Raw genomic sequence first — 18488 nt, forward strand, 5'->3', positions numbered from 1 at the left:
TTCTTGGTCTGCCGACTCGGGGCACATTCCGACAATCACCGCTCACCTTCCACTTCTTAATCACATAGGCCACTGTCGATTTTGGGTACTTCAGATCGCTAGATACGTCCCTTAATGATCAGCCACATTTGTGATACCCGATAATTATACCTTTCTCGAAATCAGAGAGCTCCGAACTGCGAGGTATCTTGCATGCGACTAAAGCCAATGCTGTTTCCTAAACGATATATACCGGCGGAATCCGTGGCGTACCTTAGGACCACAGATATCGTCATTTCCATAGGTGTCCAAATACTTATTGGTAGTCAGAATGAGTGCACAAATTAATGCTTTCAGAATTTTTAATTAATATCTCGGCCGATTAAAGTCGTACGAAGATGAGACCGGTATGGATGGATTCGTAGAATTTTTTGGAATTGGGGGGGGGGGATACGTGTTTTGGATTTCAATTCGATGCTGTTCTCAAGATATTCGAGAAAAAAGAATTTGGCACGTAGCCAATTCCCTACTATAGGGAAAACCCGAGATAGTGCAAAGCGTAATTAAAAAATAAGTTATTTTTTATTTTTTAATTAATATCTCTACTAATTAAAGTTGCATGAACATGCCAATGGTCAAAGTGGTGAGCCACGGATCCGACAACTCCAACGGTGTGCTTCACTAAGCCCGGGACCCAGCCGTTCCGGAGGAGATGTTACAAACGCACAGACAGACAGACGTGCACAACTAGCTTGCTAAACTGTCTGCAAGGAAGTACATGATCTATCAAACTAAATCTGTAAGCACTTGAATGCTGTTGAATGTGAATTGTATACAATTTACAGGGTTCTTAAGCAGTGTTTAAAAAATCCATTTTTCATCAGAAATTTTTTTGTATAAGTTTTGAGAATACTGACAGATTAAAATTTCATAAGAAAACAATTTTCTAATAAAATTATTTATTATAGTAAATTGTGTTAACAACATTATAATACATAAAAGCTCATGCTTTTCAGTCATATTTACAAAATGGAGTTTTAAAGGTTTCAGTAATTTGAGCATATACATATCTTCACTTTATTTGTAGACAATAACTGCTGCCCTTCGTGAACCAGATATTTCACTCGCACAATTTCTATATAAATATATCGAATAAGTAATCATCAATGCACAATAAATTAGCAGACACTGCTCAAATAAAATGCAACATTTAAAACATATATTTTCAATAACTAAAAGTCAGTAGATTCTAGGTAGTTCAATGAACACTTTACACATGAGGCTTGTTCTAGAATTAGTCACTGTCACTCTTTAAAGTGAGCTCGTCCAACTGCACTGCATTTGTTTATTTTTAAGCTGTATGCATACATATGTAATTTCATCTTCCGCTACTTCACTTAGACATGTTTAACCTGTGTCATATCTCTGTATAAATGTCACACATCCCACTTTTAAAGTCTTAAAGACTCTTTTTCAATTGACAGCAATGCCACCAGCTTCACTTTATGGATAGCTTATACCACATACCGAGGCTTCTAATTCAGTGAATTTTATGTCCACCATTTTGTTGAGAATGTAAATTCTTTACAGATGATGAAAGAACTTCATTATTATTTAGTCCATTGACATAGACACCTTGGTTACTTCTGCGGAATTTGGGATGGCCAGGTGGGTATTTAAGGCTGAAGATCCATACATCCAAAGCCTCTCGTAAATCCCAGCTAATGTAGGTGAAATAACGAGCAACATCCATTAAGTTATAAACCTATCAAAAAGTGATTTAAGAATTAAAATTTTATACTCACATACAAAATATTGCAGCAGAAATTATTTGCACAGATTAGGTATAAAAGATGAAAGTGATTTTAAACGATTTAAATGCAAACAAATTAAAAGGCATAACAGTAGATATGGAGCCTATTCAGATATCCATCAAACAGCAATTTAAAAATTTTAAAGAAATACATATAATAAAAATTTGCTGATTTAACATAGCAAAATGAATTTTTCAAAAATCGGGGAAACAGTTACTGTTTACCTTTACCTCCTCTCCCCCCCCCAAAAAAATAATGAAGCTACTAAGATCCAAGGAACACATGAAAACAAAGAATTAAAATTTTCTATTTTAGATTGCTTAAAACATTTAGTAAAAGCTATAGCAAATGCTCTTTGTCTTGGATACTATGCCTGGAAATCATTTTTGAAAATTTATAACAAATATTTTACAAATGTTTAAAATTTAACAAGAAAATCCGATTTCTGAGAAAATGCATTAAGAAGTATTTGAACTTACTAAACCACATAATAGTGCAGTAGATGGTGGCAACATGTAAACAGACGGTAAATAAGTATTTAGACACAACAGTAAAGGAGCTACTAGACTACTATCCCAGAGATCCATATCTGCATAAGTTACATTTGTTATCTGCAAAAGAAAACATTAAATAAAAACTATGCAAAAGTTCACATTCAATTTGTATGAAAAAAATTGCAAATACAAACTAGAAACTTATTATAAATCATTTCTTGTGTGATATTTACTTAGTAAACTGTTATAATCAGTTTGAACTATTATATAGATTCCAGAAGTTTAATTATCATATGATAACAGAAGGTTATACTGCAATTCAGTGGGGGTTTAAATAAAATAACATAATGTTCATTTTCATGCAAATTATATATTAACACTTGCTTCCAAGTTCACAAATATATAACAGTCTCAAAGACCAATTAAACATGTTAACCACCAAGCCTATCATCATCAAAAGACTAGTATTGATGGATGTAGTATTGACACATTTATTGTGATTACATAATATATATTTATGTTAATTATTGACCACATGTACTAAGCACGAGTTAACCAGCAGTATAAGTAATTCCACTTAGATCTTTGGTATGTGAATAAAGTGGAATTTTATACTGGCTTATGAAACATTATATATAATTTTTCCATATATCTTCAGTGAAATGCGCTCTATCTTCTATCACTCTATCTTCAGTGAAATGCGCATTCAGTGCAGTAACAACTTTAATACCTAAAATTGAAATATCTTGAAGTCAACTAAGGAATATTAACTAAACTGGAGTCAAGTATCAATAATAATGCTCATCGTTCTCATTTAAACTGATTTGTTAACAGTTTGTATATTCTTTCATTAAATGACTATGTATTTACTCTTAATTTCATTAATATATAAATAACACAACCTTAGCGTGACTTTCATTTTGTTGCATATTTTTTCCTAAAATACAGATATATTTTCCAAGGGAAGATTCTGAATATTCAATGTTTTTTTTAGAAGTGAGAGCAAACCCAAAATATTGAGAAATACTGCTTCAGACTGATACAATATTGATTGTAGCTTGTAAATGAAATAAAACTGTTTTGAAAGCTAGCTACGTGGTAAAATATATTGACTACATGAAAATGCTTGGCACACAATAACAAACTATGCCTAAGCAGCATGACAGCATATATGTCTACATACGTTGTAGGCTTCAAAAGTTCCCAGACCGAGTCCATAATATAAAATTTTTTGCAGTAGTGCAACTACGATAACAGTTTTGTGTTATTATGTTCTCCCCCTGTTCTTAAAAGTGGTTTGCACAACATTTTTTGTAGGCAGGTGCATTTAGTACAGCACGTGTACAGAAGTGAAATGTTATCGAAAATGCACGCTTTTGAGTGACATCATTTCAGAAAAGGTAGGGAAAGTACCGAAGACGATGAACACCATGGCCGTCCTGTGACTTCACGCACTGATGAAAACATCAAAAAAGTGTCTGTGGGGGGGGGGAAGGGTACGTGTGAAGAGGCAGTAAACAATTTGCCAAATAGCAGAATCAATCGAGATATCAGAGGCCATATGTCCGCAGATACTCACTAAGGATCTTAATATGCATAGGGTGTGTCAACATATTTCCCTACATCTTAAACGTAGACCAAAAGGAAATTTGAATGGAAATGGCACAAGACTTAGGCTGTTGACAAAGATTCTTCCCTAATTGGCAGAATTGTTACTGGAGATGAGAAATGGTGTTTTTCGTACAACCCGCAAACCAAGAGAGCATCGGCAGTGTGGAAATCACCACAATCTCCATGGAAGCAGGAATTCTGCCAAGATCACTCTAAAGGAAAGGTCATACTAGAGGTATTCTTTGATATCCAGGCCATTGTGCATCTGGAATTTATCCCTGAAGGATGCATTGTAAACAAAGAACTCTATGTCAAAATACTGAGTCATTTGCACGAGTCAATTCGGAAGAAGATACCAAAAATGTAGGCTGAGCAGTCACAGCTGCTGTTGCATGACAATACTCCAGCTCACCGATTCCTACTCATCAACGACTTTCAAGTGAAAACAAAAACTGTTTTGCCTCATCCTCCTTACTCACCTGATCTTGCACCCTGCAATTTCTTCCTATTTTCTGAACTGGCAAAATGCTTGCAGGGTCATCGATTTCAATCTTCAGATGAGTTAAATGTGCATCGCAGGCTGAATTAAAGGACATGGCCAAAAATGGATTCCAGACATGCTTCGATGAAATTCACAAGTGCTGGCAAAAGTGTATTGTTGCACAAGGGTCTTATTTCGAAGGAGGATATGTTTAATTCATACTATTTTTTACTCAGTCTGGGAACTTTTGAATCCTACCTTGTATGTTTTCCAATTCAAAATACTTTTAGAACACCGAAAATATTTTTAGACAATAAGTTTATAAATTGAGAATAAAAGCAATTTGATAAACATTACAATATGAAAGAAAATCATTTTATACAAATGTTCAATTTGCAATACATATTAAATATTTCTAAAAATTTCTACTTTGACAGTAGCAAGTACCAGAGCCGTAGCTAGGGTTTTCAGCAACCTTTGATAGCTGAAGATTTTGCGGCCACCTTCTGTGTGCCAAGAATGGGAAAACATTTCATTCTAAACTTTTGCAACATCAATTTGGCACCTTCAGAACTTTAAAGAAAAATGTTATGCATGTTAAAAAATATAGAAGTAATAATACTCACCACAAGCTTCACAGTTAGCTTTGCATATGCAAAACCAAATGCAATAACAAAAAGAGACGGATTTGGATCAAATAATCCAGCATTGTATGCTTGTGCAGCAAAAAAAGTTAGCATAGATACCGGAATGAGTGGATTCCATATCTGTGGAGTCTGAAAAATATTTTAAATAGATTTATATTAAAGTTTTCAGGCTAATTTATATTGATTATACTTAATATTTTAAAAATTAAACTGAAAACATATGCACTGAAACTGATTTTTTTAAATACTTTAAAGGTTTCCATAAGTAATTATCCTATTAATATTTTCATGAGAATATGACAAAGAATTTAAATATTGAGAAACACTGATATAGAAGAGAAGACACAACATTCACAAGCAATAATAGTAGCAAAAGTTATGTAAACTATGTATATGATTAATCTGGATTTGAAAATCAAATTCATTCAGATCCTATTCTTTCTGGTTCAAGTAACATTATACTAATTCAACAATGCATATATATGTGATATTTTATACACATGTACGTAATATTTGATTATTGCAAAACTTGGAATGCTAAACACAACTCAATTTCTATATATGCAGTTTACATTTTAGATAATAGAAAAAAGTTTATTGAAGAGACATTACTTTCCTTGCAAAACTTTTTTTTTGTCCTTTTTATTAATGTTTTGTGTATTAACTTTATTAACTATTATGCTGGCACCACATAAAATTTAAAAGCAAAATCATAAAATACTTAAAAACAGTATATCTTTAGAATTTTCAATAGAGTCTCATATGCTGGAGATAAAAACACTTTATACAATATTCAAAATTTGGTCTTCCAGGTAACATGTTCAGGTGAACTATGCCATTCAAAATTTGATGGCTCTAGTTACAGTAGTTTTTTCACAGTGGGAAGAAAACACATGCTGATTCTTCATTATTTAATTTCTTTTAACTAATACAGGGTGATAATATTTGGTGGCAACAACTCAAAAACTGTTAGCCATTTGTAGCGGTTTAACACAAAATCCCATTTCAAGATATTTGTAATTTGGACTAAAAAAGGTCGATTTTAACATATCATAGACAAAAATGAAACTTCATTTTATTAATTTTGTAAGCAAAAAATGCAAGTAATACATTAAAAATGAATGACAATAATCTAACATCTATAAATTTTACAAGTAAAAACTACTACAAATAATGAGTTCAATTTTTATTCATTAAAATTTTTTTCTGGTGTGATAAAATTTAAAGAATTTTCCCTTATAAAGGCAACTGCATGTCAGCTTTATCAACAATTCACATATTTTTGGTAGAGTTAAACCATGTAGTCTGGTTTTACAATTATTTCATTTTCCCAATGATTTAAGTTTCCACTGTTCACTAATCTTCCTTGATGAAATGTGGTGATAAAATGCCAATCTTTCACTTTCCAATTCAAGGCCAAATTTTTCCTAAACATTTTCAATTTTATTTCACTGTGCTTTAGTTTGCAAGTCTAGAGAAATGTTTTCTTTTTTTTTTAAATTGTACCATATAATCCTATACCATTCTGGTTGAAATGGATTGCTCACTTTAGACTGGTGCACCAATCATTGGTATACAAAATAGGATTTTCTCCTTTAATAGTGTTCCACAAGTTTTTTTTTCACAACAGAAGCAGCAACTCCATTTGAATCATTTTGTGGCACATCTCATAAAACCAGTGTAAACTAAAACTTTAAAAATAATTCCAGTTCAACATTCACAAAACAAATATAATTTTAGCCCAAATCGATGTCATTTTGATGAGATACTGCTTGAAGTGTAGTTTCTCTTGAACAGTGATTCATAATTTTTGAAATGGTACAAAAAATACTGAGGATTTGTTATTTAAATTCATTTCCACAGTCTATCATCTCCAGGGGTCTGTCTCGGATTGATAAGTCTGTCCTTAATGCATTTTTCAATCAATATTCAGAAATTTTAAACTCTTTAAAAAACTTAAGGCATTCGTAAAGCCAAAATTGAACGCATTCCATCCAATCTTGTGTTTTCCTACCTTTCTGGCTCAGATAAAATAGCCATAGTATCAGTTTCATTCACAATTATTTGCACTAGTTCTATGTTGGAAAGAAACTCTTAAAATATTCATGTTCTTCAGTACCATAAATAATTAATCAACATTTAAATTTGCATCATCAAAATTACAAATTTCAAGTTGAAACATGTCCCCGCCATAAAAAAATTATGTCAATTTCCCTACCATTATTGCTAAATTTGCTAGCAGATCTTCCTTTGGTTATTTCTTCTATGCTGGATATACTTTCTTCATCACTTTTGAAGTCACCAATGGACAGATTATTTCTACTCATTACCCTCCACAGCTTTAAATCTTTTGTTTTCCCACTGATGTAGATGGTTCATTCATCATAAACTAACTTGCACACATTAAAAAGTACTATAAATGCATGGAAGTAACTGAACAGCTTATAGAGAAAGACTGAATGAAATAAAAATAGAAAAATATATAAAAGTATAAAATTATTGGTGGATATCTTACACCTACTGATGATTACTATATATAATAAGTTAAAATGCAAATAATCTCTTGATAATCACTGGAATGCAAAGGAAAGTTGCTAAACTGCTTATTGACAACAGCTGTAATTAATTTCGGTTAATTTTTTTACTTATTCATGCTAATTTTTACACTTAACCTCTTCAAAGTTATTTTTCTTACAAATAACATTTGTTATCAACCCACTTAAGATACTTTTGAACAGACTGAATGACCCAGCAACATCAATACCTCTTTAAATTTAATGCTTCTCTGTTATTTGTTTGTTCAAACATTCATAAAGCTGGCCACTCAAGATTACTGTAATTTAAAATAAAAATCCACAAGCATATGCAAGCAATTGAAGTAACATTCAAAATCATACGACCTGTCTCTGCCTATTTGATGGTTGGTTGACTTTAAATGGCACAAAATCTTGAAGGTTAATATGCACCAGACGAATGGTAAATGAAATCCAAAATGCATAAACATATTATATGAGATCAACTGTTCAAATGAACCTGTAATGTTGATGAAGGCATGGAGAAATGACTTTGAGAAATGCTCTAGCAACATGTACAGCAGGATAAAAAGAAAAAAATTCAAAGCATATGATAACAAGAGATGTCTTTTGTGATTGACTGAAACGGGAACGTTGCAAGTGCCACAAATAGGCTCATTATCTCTTTTCAAAAAATACTGATATGTTAGTCTGCAGTGACCAAGTCGTAAGCGAGTCAGCAGTATATCCTCCTTTCGATTCCCTCTCAACTCTCAATACTCCTAATTGGGTTTTACCTGCCTTAATTTGTTCAATATCTGGCATTCCCAGAGTTCTTGGCAGCTAGACAAGACTTTTGCTCTGATGTAATTCCGTATATATGTAAAAGGGATATAATTTTCAGAGAGGTAATATCAGCAGATTTTGATGCGATATTGGTGAGGTTCATTGCTTTTGATGCCAGCATGTCCAGGCACTTAGCAGTATAAACCCGTGTTTCTCAAGGTGTGCCTTTAAAATTTCTAAGACCAAAGGGTGGCTAGTATTTGTATTTATTGATTCAAGAGCAATCCGAGAGTCAGAGTAGATGCTGAACTTTTTGATATTCTGCTTAGAGATAAAGATTAAGGAATTCAAAATGGCAAACATTTCTGCAATAAAATATTCACTTCTTGCCAGGGAGCAATACCTAAAAAGTTAAAGCTTTTGGAATGCAGATCTTTTAGGCTGAATTCTTCAATCAGTGAGTGAATGCGAAGATCAAAAGGTGGGATACATGAAGAATGTCCTTGGTAGATATGCCAGTACTGATCAGATGTCATGAGTCGGGCAGGATGTTCGGCTTGTGACATTATAATTTATAATGACTTTATAATGAAGATCAATGGACAACTGCTTGCATCTGAATTTCAGATATGGTTCAAAACAGATGACAAACTTTGGACTGGAGATGTTCTGAAAGCTCCACAGCAAATCTGCAGCACTTGATGGTGGACTTATAGACCAATGGGGAGCATAGAACAATGTTCTGCTCGTCATGAAGTATTGGCCAGGACTTTCAGCATGTTGAGAGCTTTAGCACAGTTTTTCTTTTGGTAAGATATGCAGAAGGAAAGTGAGCTTTCCGTCAAATATAACTCCTAAGAATTTTGCTTCTGGCTCAACGCAGATCAAAGAGCCGTCAAAATGCAGCTCTGGATCAGGATATAGATTTCTTTGCAACAGAAATGCACACAGATGGTCTTCTGGCTAGAAAATTTAAAAATATTGTTGTTGGACCACTTTATGATTCTGTTTAGTGCAATTTGCAGTTGTATATATCTCATATCTTGACCATGACAATAGATCATCAAATCATCAACATACAGGGAACCATGCACTGTGGCAGGAAATACTCTTAAAATGGAATTAATTTTCAGGCTGAAAAGAGTGACACTGAGCACTGAACTTGGGGTACAACTTCTTGTTGTACAAATACTTGAGAAAGCATTGAACCAATCTTAACTTGGAAAGTGCGGTCCTTCAGAAAGTTTTGAATGAAGATGGGTAAATTACCTCACAAGCGAGTGCTGTACAGGTCATGAAGAGTTCCATGCTGCCAAGTTCTATCGTAAGCCTTTTCCATGTCAGAGAAGATTGAGACCACCGATTTCTTTTCACAAATGCACTGCATACTGCAGTTTTTTAAAACAGGGCATTGCCAAGTGGAGATCTACCCTTACAGAAACCACTTTGGTAAGGCGATAGGCAATGATTAGTCTCCAGATAGTAGATGAGATGGTAATTTATCATTTTTTCCATGATCTTGCAAAGGCAGCTAGTAATTGCGATGGGGCGATAATTTAAAGGATTTTTCAGGTTCTTGCCGGATTTTGCTATAGGTATTACAAAGGCCCTGTACCAGTTGGAAAAATTTGTTCCTTCCATATCTTATTATAAAGAGCGAGAAAGACCAGTAGAGATTCATAGGGCAGATGCTTTATCATCAAATAACTTATGCCATCAGGACCAGGGCAGGTCCTATCGGTGCGAGAGATTATACTTCTTAATTCAAACATGGCAAGATCTTTATTATAAGATTCTGCATTAGAATGGGAAAAGCCGATCTGAATCTAAGTGCATTTTTGTGGACAGAAATTCTTTTAAGTAATTGCTACTGCCAGATATAGCAGCAAATGTATCATCTAAAGCAAGGCTATTTCTTATCTAGTGCTTATCAACTTTCCATCTTTTTCTAGAACAGAAAAGGAATAATCATTATATAGTCCAGAGGCTTTGTGGACTCTTTCCCAAACCTGTTTGCTAGACATTGAGGAGGTAATAGTGGACACATAGGCTGCACATGATTTTCTCTGACTTTTCCACCTCACTTTTCTTGCATTCACCTTAGCTTGTTTAAAGGCCAGAAGATTTGCCAGTGCTGGATATGAAAGATACACCAAGCTTTCTTTTGCTCTCTTGAAGTTTCATGACAATCAGTGTTCCACCAGGATTTAGGGACCTTTGGGAACTTTGTCGAGGACTTTGGAATGCATAGTTCAGTTGCTTGTACAACAGTTTCAGAGATCATGTTTACTGCTGTATTAATGTTCCCATCGTTAACCATTTCTTTCTCCACCTGTTTAGTCAGCACAGCACAAGATGCAAAAAGATCCCAATCTGCTTTATCAAAGTAAGCGTGGTTGTCTTGAGATCACTCACTCTCTTGTAATATTTACAATCACTGGGGAATGGTCACTATCGTAGAGATTCTCCCTTACACTGAAACAGCGAAAAGGTAGAGATGGAGAACAAAAAAATCCAGATCAGTTGCATGAAATGTTCTAGTCAGCTGATGAAAGTAGGTGTATTCTCCATTATTAAGGAGACAAATAGAATGATCTTCCATTAATTTTTCAATCTGCCAGCCTCTTGAATTAGTATCCTTACTTCTCCATAAGGTACTATGTGCATTGAAGTCATTTAAAAGCAAAAAAGGTTCTGGGAGCTGCTCTATTATTCCGTCCAACTCTCGCTGATCAACATGCTCATGTAGGAATAAATAAATAATGCATACTAAGATTGAAGAGCGTAAATTAATCTGAATCGCCACAGCTTAAAGGGGGATCGTCAAAGGGAAAGCAGTGTATGAGTGTTTGTGGGAGGCAATAAAACCCACACCACCACAGGCACGATCTCCAGATGAGTTGCCCTTTCTTACTGTGGTATATCTCTGTATCTTAGCATGTCTGTTTGGTTTTAACAAGGTCTTCTGAACAAAAACAATGCAGGCAGGTTGATATATGTTGGTTAAATCCTTGATATTATCCAGGGTTTGACGGAAACCCCGGCAATTCCACGAAATAAAGGTACTTACGATGGATGTTTGTTTTGGTGGTTTTTTTTTTTTTATTTTCGAGGCAAAAGGTGTTTCGGAAGGGATAACCCTTGTTCAACATCCATTTCGTACGAGTCATCTAGGCATTCTGAACTCATGCTTGCAATACAACTTTGTCTGGGAGACATGGGTTTTTGCTTATTTGTCTCCTTGATAACATATCTATGTTTGTTCTATTGGACATCCTACGCACAGGGTTCGTAGCCACATTTTAGTTAAAAAAATAAGCATCTATAAGCACTTTTCAAGCACATTTTAAGGAAAAAATAAGCACCTGCCTAATTACATTATACACAACTGCATAATCTTAAAAGAAAAATTAGACTTGTAATTTAAAATATGAGCAATGCAATATTTATTAAGAGAATGAGCATTACCTCAACCATGGAAAACAATTAACTTTTTTTTTTTTTTTTAAACTTTAAATGACAGTTCAATTTACAGAACTAGTTTACGACAGAAAAAAAATATGCAGAACTAAACTATATTACAAGATTTAATGATGAAATTTCAGTTCAAAATATAAAAAATAAATAATAATAAGCCATATTAATGGTATTCGTTTGGCACCTAATAATAAATACAATTTATTTTTCCACTCATATTAATATTTAAATAATTTAACTTAAATCAAAATTCTGAACATTTTCTAAATTTTCATTGCATAACATTTTCTCTTAACATATATTCCAAGCAAAGTAATTTAAGTAAAAAAGAGGCACATTTCTGAAATTAGAAGACGGGGAAATTGCTTCATGCAGTCATCCTTTAACAGTAAAAGCTTAACTAACCCGCATACTCGGAAATTGCCGAATATTCCGGATAATAACTGGAAAAAGAGGAGTGGGGAAGATTGTAGGTGTTCTTTAGATTTCTCGGCTAAATAAATGATTTTGACATTTCGATATGTGCATCATAAAAATAGACCAATGGAACTGAGAAATATTCTGCTTAGAATGCACAGTAAAACTCTTAAGTGCTCATTAACAAATCTCAGACTGAACATCAAAATTAATTATCTCTGCAAAATACGGCAAACGTTATTGGGCAATACGTGCGGCATAATTCTTCCACACGTGATATTACGCAATCGGAATCAACAGCTGCCGGTATTCGGAGAATAAAGAACTAAATAAAGGAAAAGAAAGAGACTTACTAATCTGGGGTGTTTCCAATTCCAATTTTCAACAGACTGCGTTAAATTTTCGGAATAGAATCAATCTTTGCTTGGGTTCGGTAGACCGCAAAAACTTTTAGTCCTATTCAATCCAGACTGGACAGTGACAAAAAAAAAAAAAAAAAAAAAAAAAAAAAAGGCCGCTGCTTCAATATTACAGATTTTGTGAAATCTTCGCTTGGGTTGGGTAGACCGCAAAAACTTTTAGTCCTATTCAATCCAGATTGGACAGTGACAAAAAAAAGTCCACTGCTTCAATATTAGAGATTTTGCTGAGAAAGGGGAGAACCTCCCAACCTCCATACTGTATAATGTATTGGCAGAAAAAATATAAATTATTTTGACTATTCGATTACTTTCCTTTTATTTAAGCCATTCCGAATATTATTCCTTAGAAAGCTAATCTGTGTAAAAACAACCCATTTTTTGGAAGAGTATCTATACTTCACCAGTTACTGCAACTATATTATAAATATTCATGCATATGCTCATAATATAAGCATAATGATCATAATAAACACGAATATGAACTGACCACGCAGAACAAGAATGCAAATTATTAGAATCTTGATAGAAATTCAAAGGTGTGTAATATTTGGGTGGAAGGAAAAGAATACCTAATGTACCGGAATTTTCTACCGTTTTCGCAATTCTTTGACCATATAACGATGTGCACCTGCCTGTACTCTCGCGCGCTCCATAGGTTACATTAATGCAGAGAAAGGGGGAAACGCAATTTCCAGGAGATGATTCACCATCTGACGTTGCATATAATTAAGAAAAGTTGTTTATTTAGTTTCGGCTTTGGTACGGGGGAAAAAATGCATGTTCATTAAAAAAAAAAAGGATTACAAAAGCATTAAAAGCAAAAAATAAGCACTAAAAACAAACAAAATAAGGGCTTTAAAGAAAAAGTAAGCACCTATAAGGGCCTTTATATTTTATTTTCAAATATGAGGACTTATGAACACTTGTAAGGACTGCTATGAATCCTGTACGCAGTCATCGGCTTATTACATTCAACATCAGGTTTTTTTTACTAGATTTTTGGTTTCTAGGATCTTTTGTCATTTTTCTGTGCGATTCTTTTTTCTGTGCGATTATTGTGTTTTGCGTTGATATTGATGAGAATGATTTTGTTGCGGATGCATAAGATTTATTAGGTTTTGGCTGATTAGAGAGAACAAGTCTTTTGGCTTCTGCAAATGATATCTTTTGTGTAACTTTAATGCTTTGAATTAGTTTTTCTGTCTGCCATTTTGGACATGATCCTGAAAAAGCTGGGTGCTCGCCTTTACAATTTATACATAAGGGAGCAGCAGAGTAGCCTTCACTGGCATGGCCTATGATGGGACATCGAGCGCACGTGAGGCTACCACGATAAGAAGTTTTTCCATGTTCAAAGCGCTGACATTGGAAGCAACGCATCAGACTCTGTATATACGGCGTCACTGAACAGTTTAGCTTTGATGTTTTTAGGCAGGTTAGGAGACTTGAAAGTAAGTAGAACATGTTAAGTGGGAATGAGTTGACCGTCTTTTGGTATTTTGATCATACGAGCACCAAATACGTTTTGATCTGCATACTCTTTAACAAATTCCTCTTCAGTTACTGATAGTAAGCCTATTTCAGAGATTACTCCTCAGAATGAGTTCAGAGTATTATGTGGCTTAACTTCAACATTTGCTTGTCTTAATTTAATCAGTTTCAAAAGACTATTAGACTGCTTTCCAGACACAGTTTCTATCAAAAGGTCTCCAGACCAAAGTCTCAATATTTTTCAGTTCTCCTACAGAAGACAAAAGAAGTTTGTTTATTAAAAAGGGTGATATTTTTTCAATTCTTCAGAGCTGGTTATAATTAAGAAACATGGACAAAATACATCTGATACAGTGCCTCCTATGTCGCTGCTTAGTCTTTTGGTCACAATCGGAGTATCGGGTACATTGTTGAAGCAGGAAGGTATCAAAGCATTCATATTTAAATGGAAAAAGATTTGGGTCCGACCGTCCCACCCATCATGGAGCCCAACAAGGGGATGCAGATTCTTACGATAGGGCTAGGCGGACCTATATGCAAACTGAAGTCCTACAGTCAGCTTTCCCAAAAGCAGGTACTCCCGAGAGCTTGTCCCCAAGACACTGACACAAGGACTAGTGACCAGCCGGTTGACAGCTGTGAGGACAACAAGGTGCCTCCTGTTTAACTGAAGCAGAGGCCAAAGTAGTATGTTGGGGACAGTACCTCGCCTCTCAACTACCAGGACCCTCCTTTCCAGTGATACAGGTCTCCACGCATGGGAAACACATGGGCAGTTTTCTCGCCACTCGAAAAACTAAAGACAAGGCTGTTCCAGTTTCTCATGATGAGCCTGAACTTCAGAAGAGGAAACCACAAGGGAGAAGGAAAATGAGAAAAGTTACAGTTGAGATGAAAGAATGCAGAAAGGAAGAGAGATCACTGGGGCTTCAGGATTGTGACACCTAATCACCAAGACGGTAATCCCTTGAAGGATCTTCACCTGCTATGCTTTAGCTGGGCATGTTGAAACAGCCTTCACACCTAGGGTGACCCTACTAAGAGCTATGCTCCCGACGTACTTCACCCATTTGCCCAGTGTCAACCCTCACCCCGTTGAGGCAGGATAGCAGGACTTGGAGGGGAGGGGTCTGCCCATTTAAACACTCATTTGTTATAAGTTAGGAAATGCTAAAATTTAGTAAGACTAGTTTAAGAATACTATTAATCACAGGTATACCAAATCAAGCTTTCATGATAAATACACCATCCTGAGAAAAGAAAAAAAATATTAAATAGTGTTTTCCTTAAAGAGGTCTGAGTAACAATAAGAATTGAAAATGTTAAGTTCTTGATTTGATTAATACAAAACATAATTTGATAGCAAAATGACAAACTCAGGTGATCACTTTAATATGCTGATTGATTTGATGTTCTTTGTTGAATTATGGAGCTTAGATAATATTCTAATCATCGATACTTATTTTATATTCTAAAAAAATACTGGTCACTTTTATAGGCTACCACAAGAAGTTTCACAGCAATTTTTAACAATCCAACCTTCATTGAATGCAATTTGATAAGTGAAATAATATAATGCTGTCACTTGCAGTAAATACACAATTAACATAACTCTCCAGTTTCTCAGATACTTTTTATAACCAGATGATTGTAATTCAAATTAGTCCAGAAATTTGGGGTCCTACTACACGATAATGTCATTAATCATAATTTCACTAAAAACCAAATAAAAAACTTGAATGTTTGGTTTAAAGTTGAATGAAAAGTTTTATGCCTTACAAAATATTAAATTTCTCAGTAACAAATATGAAATCACACTACACAAATCATCTTTGATAACAATTGTAAACAATTAAAATACAAAAATACCTTTTTCCTTGGAATTTGGATAAAGTCGTCAAGTGGAGTTTTATTTCCCAAGATATATCCCATATTTGCTATAATTGTTCCACACAGCGATAGCACAGTACACATTCCAACGATCATGCGTAGTTCGAGTCCAAAGAGGACCTGAAAAAATAGACATTATATTTTGATTTGTAACAGAATATTAAGAAACTAATTATGCATGTGTAATTTCAAACAAACAGAAAAAAATCTTACAATTATTTCTTGTTTACATGTACACAGAAAATTGACTGGCTAATTAAAAAATTCATACAACCAATTTTGAAAATACTTAATTATGTAATAGTGATCAAATTTAATCGTAATTTGTTCCCATAGCCAAATAAACATGTTTTGTTTAAATACTATCAGAGTTCAACAATTTTAAGAAGAAATGACTTTTCTTACAGCTTTAATTCCTTTATACACCTCACCTTTTGAGCGATTAAAATGTTGTCTGAAGTATACTTGGTTGTAATAACATTAAACACTAAGGAGACTGAAAATAATCACTTAAGTAAAAGAAAACTAAGCATTAAGAGAAACATTGGCTTATTTATTTTTTTAGAATAAAGAATAATTACATATAAAGCTATTTAGATATGGTAATGAAATAAAACAGTATTTTTCCTTTGATGCCACACCAGTAGCCAAGTATTGTAGCCTGTTTATACGTGACCTTCGAGAGGGAGAAGGCAATGACACTTTATAAACATGACGGAGCTTTCCGTCCGATGTTATCGTCGGAAAGTCACCTGGATTTTTAAATTTTTGTCGGAAATATAACTTTATCATGTTGCTTAGTTAGTTAAAATAGCTGAAAGAAAGATGGCTTTATATACATTATTTTCACTTCTTAGACTTTTTACAAATATTTTAATTAACTTTGTGGATAAATAAAATTGAAAGAACCAAAGAACAAATGAACATTTTACAAAAATTTAAACGCTGATTGAAAATTACCACTGTCATGATAAATTGGGAAGGGGTTCTTAAGATAATTAATATTTTACTAATTAATATTTTACCTATATTAATTTATTCGTGTTTCAGAGCAAAATATATAACCATCAACTTCTATATCTCCAACGTATGTAAATGAAATACTATATAAATTAGCTAATAAATGTTATAAAAATATTTCATACAAGAAACATACCTAAATCTTATAACAAAAAAGCGGATTACAATATTTAGTAGTAATGCTGATGTTTCTGAACACTATTTCTTTCAATCATATGCAGGTGTATGTACATATTTTTAGCTTCTAAATTTTAGGATAATGGGAATTATGATTATCATTTATGTGCATTTTATTTTTTTTATTGCCAGTTGTGTATGTTGTTTGTTACGTTATCTCATTTCAAATATGAATGTTGGAAGGCTTTTTTGTTATAAGTTTTAGGTATGTTTCTTGTATGAAATATTTTTTATCACATTTATTAACTAATTTATATACTATTTCATTTACATATGTTAGAGATATAGAAGTTGATGGTTACATATTTTGCTCTGAAACGCGAATAAAGTAATACTTCAGCCTAGGTAAAATATTAATTATTATCTTAAGAACCCCTTCTCAATTTATCATGACAGTGGTAGATTTCAATCGGCATTTAAATTTTTGTAAAATGTTAGTTTGTTCTTCGGTTCTTTCAATTTTATTTATGCACAAAGTTAATTAAAATATCTGTAAAAAGCCTAAAAAGTGAAAATAATTTATATAAAGCCACCTTTTTTTCAGCTATTTTAATTAACTAAGCAACATGATAAAGTTATATTTCTGACGAAAATTTAAAAATCCAGGTGACTTTCCCACGACAACATCAGACGGAAAGCTTCACCATTAACTATCCTTTTTTTCTGAAAAATTTTTAGAGGATTGCACAAATTTGGCAATACACACATTTAACATTATAATATTCATTATATACAGGACACTTATTCTCTTCATGAATTGCTCAAATTGCTGCCATCTGGTTAGATTTTACACTAACATTTGATGATGATAATGTTGTGTCTATGACAAAGTGCAATTATATAGCTTCGAAGCTGTCAAAGACAGCTTTTGCAACCTCGGCAGCTCTATCAGTATAAAGTAGGTCCACTGGGTCTTCAATGCCGATGTTAAACAGTCTGGCCTGGATTGCTAGACAGCTGAAGATGTAATGGCGAGACAGTGAGATGTCATCTGGGCAATGTTGGTGTAACTATGCTGTTCGTCAGCAGAAATCCTCATCCCTTTTAAGTGATTTGTCCTAAGTCTGGTTATGATAGTCGATATGGCTCTGTCACAGTTCAATTCCGGAATGGAGTTTCCTTTAACTTGACCAATTAGTCTTTGACTGGCAACTGCATTGGCATCAATGAGGGTTAGGCAGTTGGATGGCTGAGGAGAATCATGGGATGCCTTTGCAAGCTCATCGGCCTTCTCAATACCAAAAATATTTACATGAGCTGATATCCATT

At 33.8% G+C, this 18488-nt stretch overlaps 1 protein-coding gene across 2 annotated transcripts in view; it reads right to left on the bottom strand.

The window, feature by feature from the left end:
- Positions 1 to 921: 921 nt before the first annotated feature.
- Positions 922 to 18488, bottom strand: part of LOC118202313 (cholinephosphotransferase 1-like) — a 53437-nt gene continuing 35870 nt past the window's right edge. For both annotated transcript variants that reach the window (XM_035374477.1, XM_035374478.2), the window contains exons 7-10: positions 16002 to 16142; positions 5006 to 5155; positions 2273 to 2404; positions 922 to 1744 (exon numbers count right to left, since the gene is read on the bottom strand). In XM_035374477.1, coding sequence (XP_035230368.1) covers positions 1520 to 1744; positions 2273 to 2404; positions 5006 to 5155; positions 16002 to 16142 — 648 coding nt within the window. In that variant the 3' untranslated portion in view covers positions 922 to 1519. The remainder of the gene's footprint in view (positions 1745 to 2272; positions 2405 to 5005; positions 5156 to 16001; positions 16143 to 18488) is intronic.

The sequence above is a fragment of the Stegodyphus dumicola genome, chromosome 7 (genome assembly GCF_044657685.1).
Source record: "Stegodyphus dumicola isolate Sdum_Otavi_A_Nest chromosome 7, ASM4465768v1".
NCBI lineage: Eukaryota > Metazoa > Arthropoda > Arachnida > Araneae > Eresidae > Stegodyphus > Stegodyphus dumicola.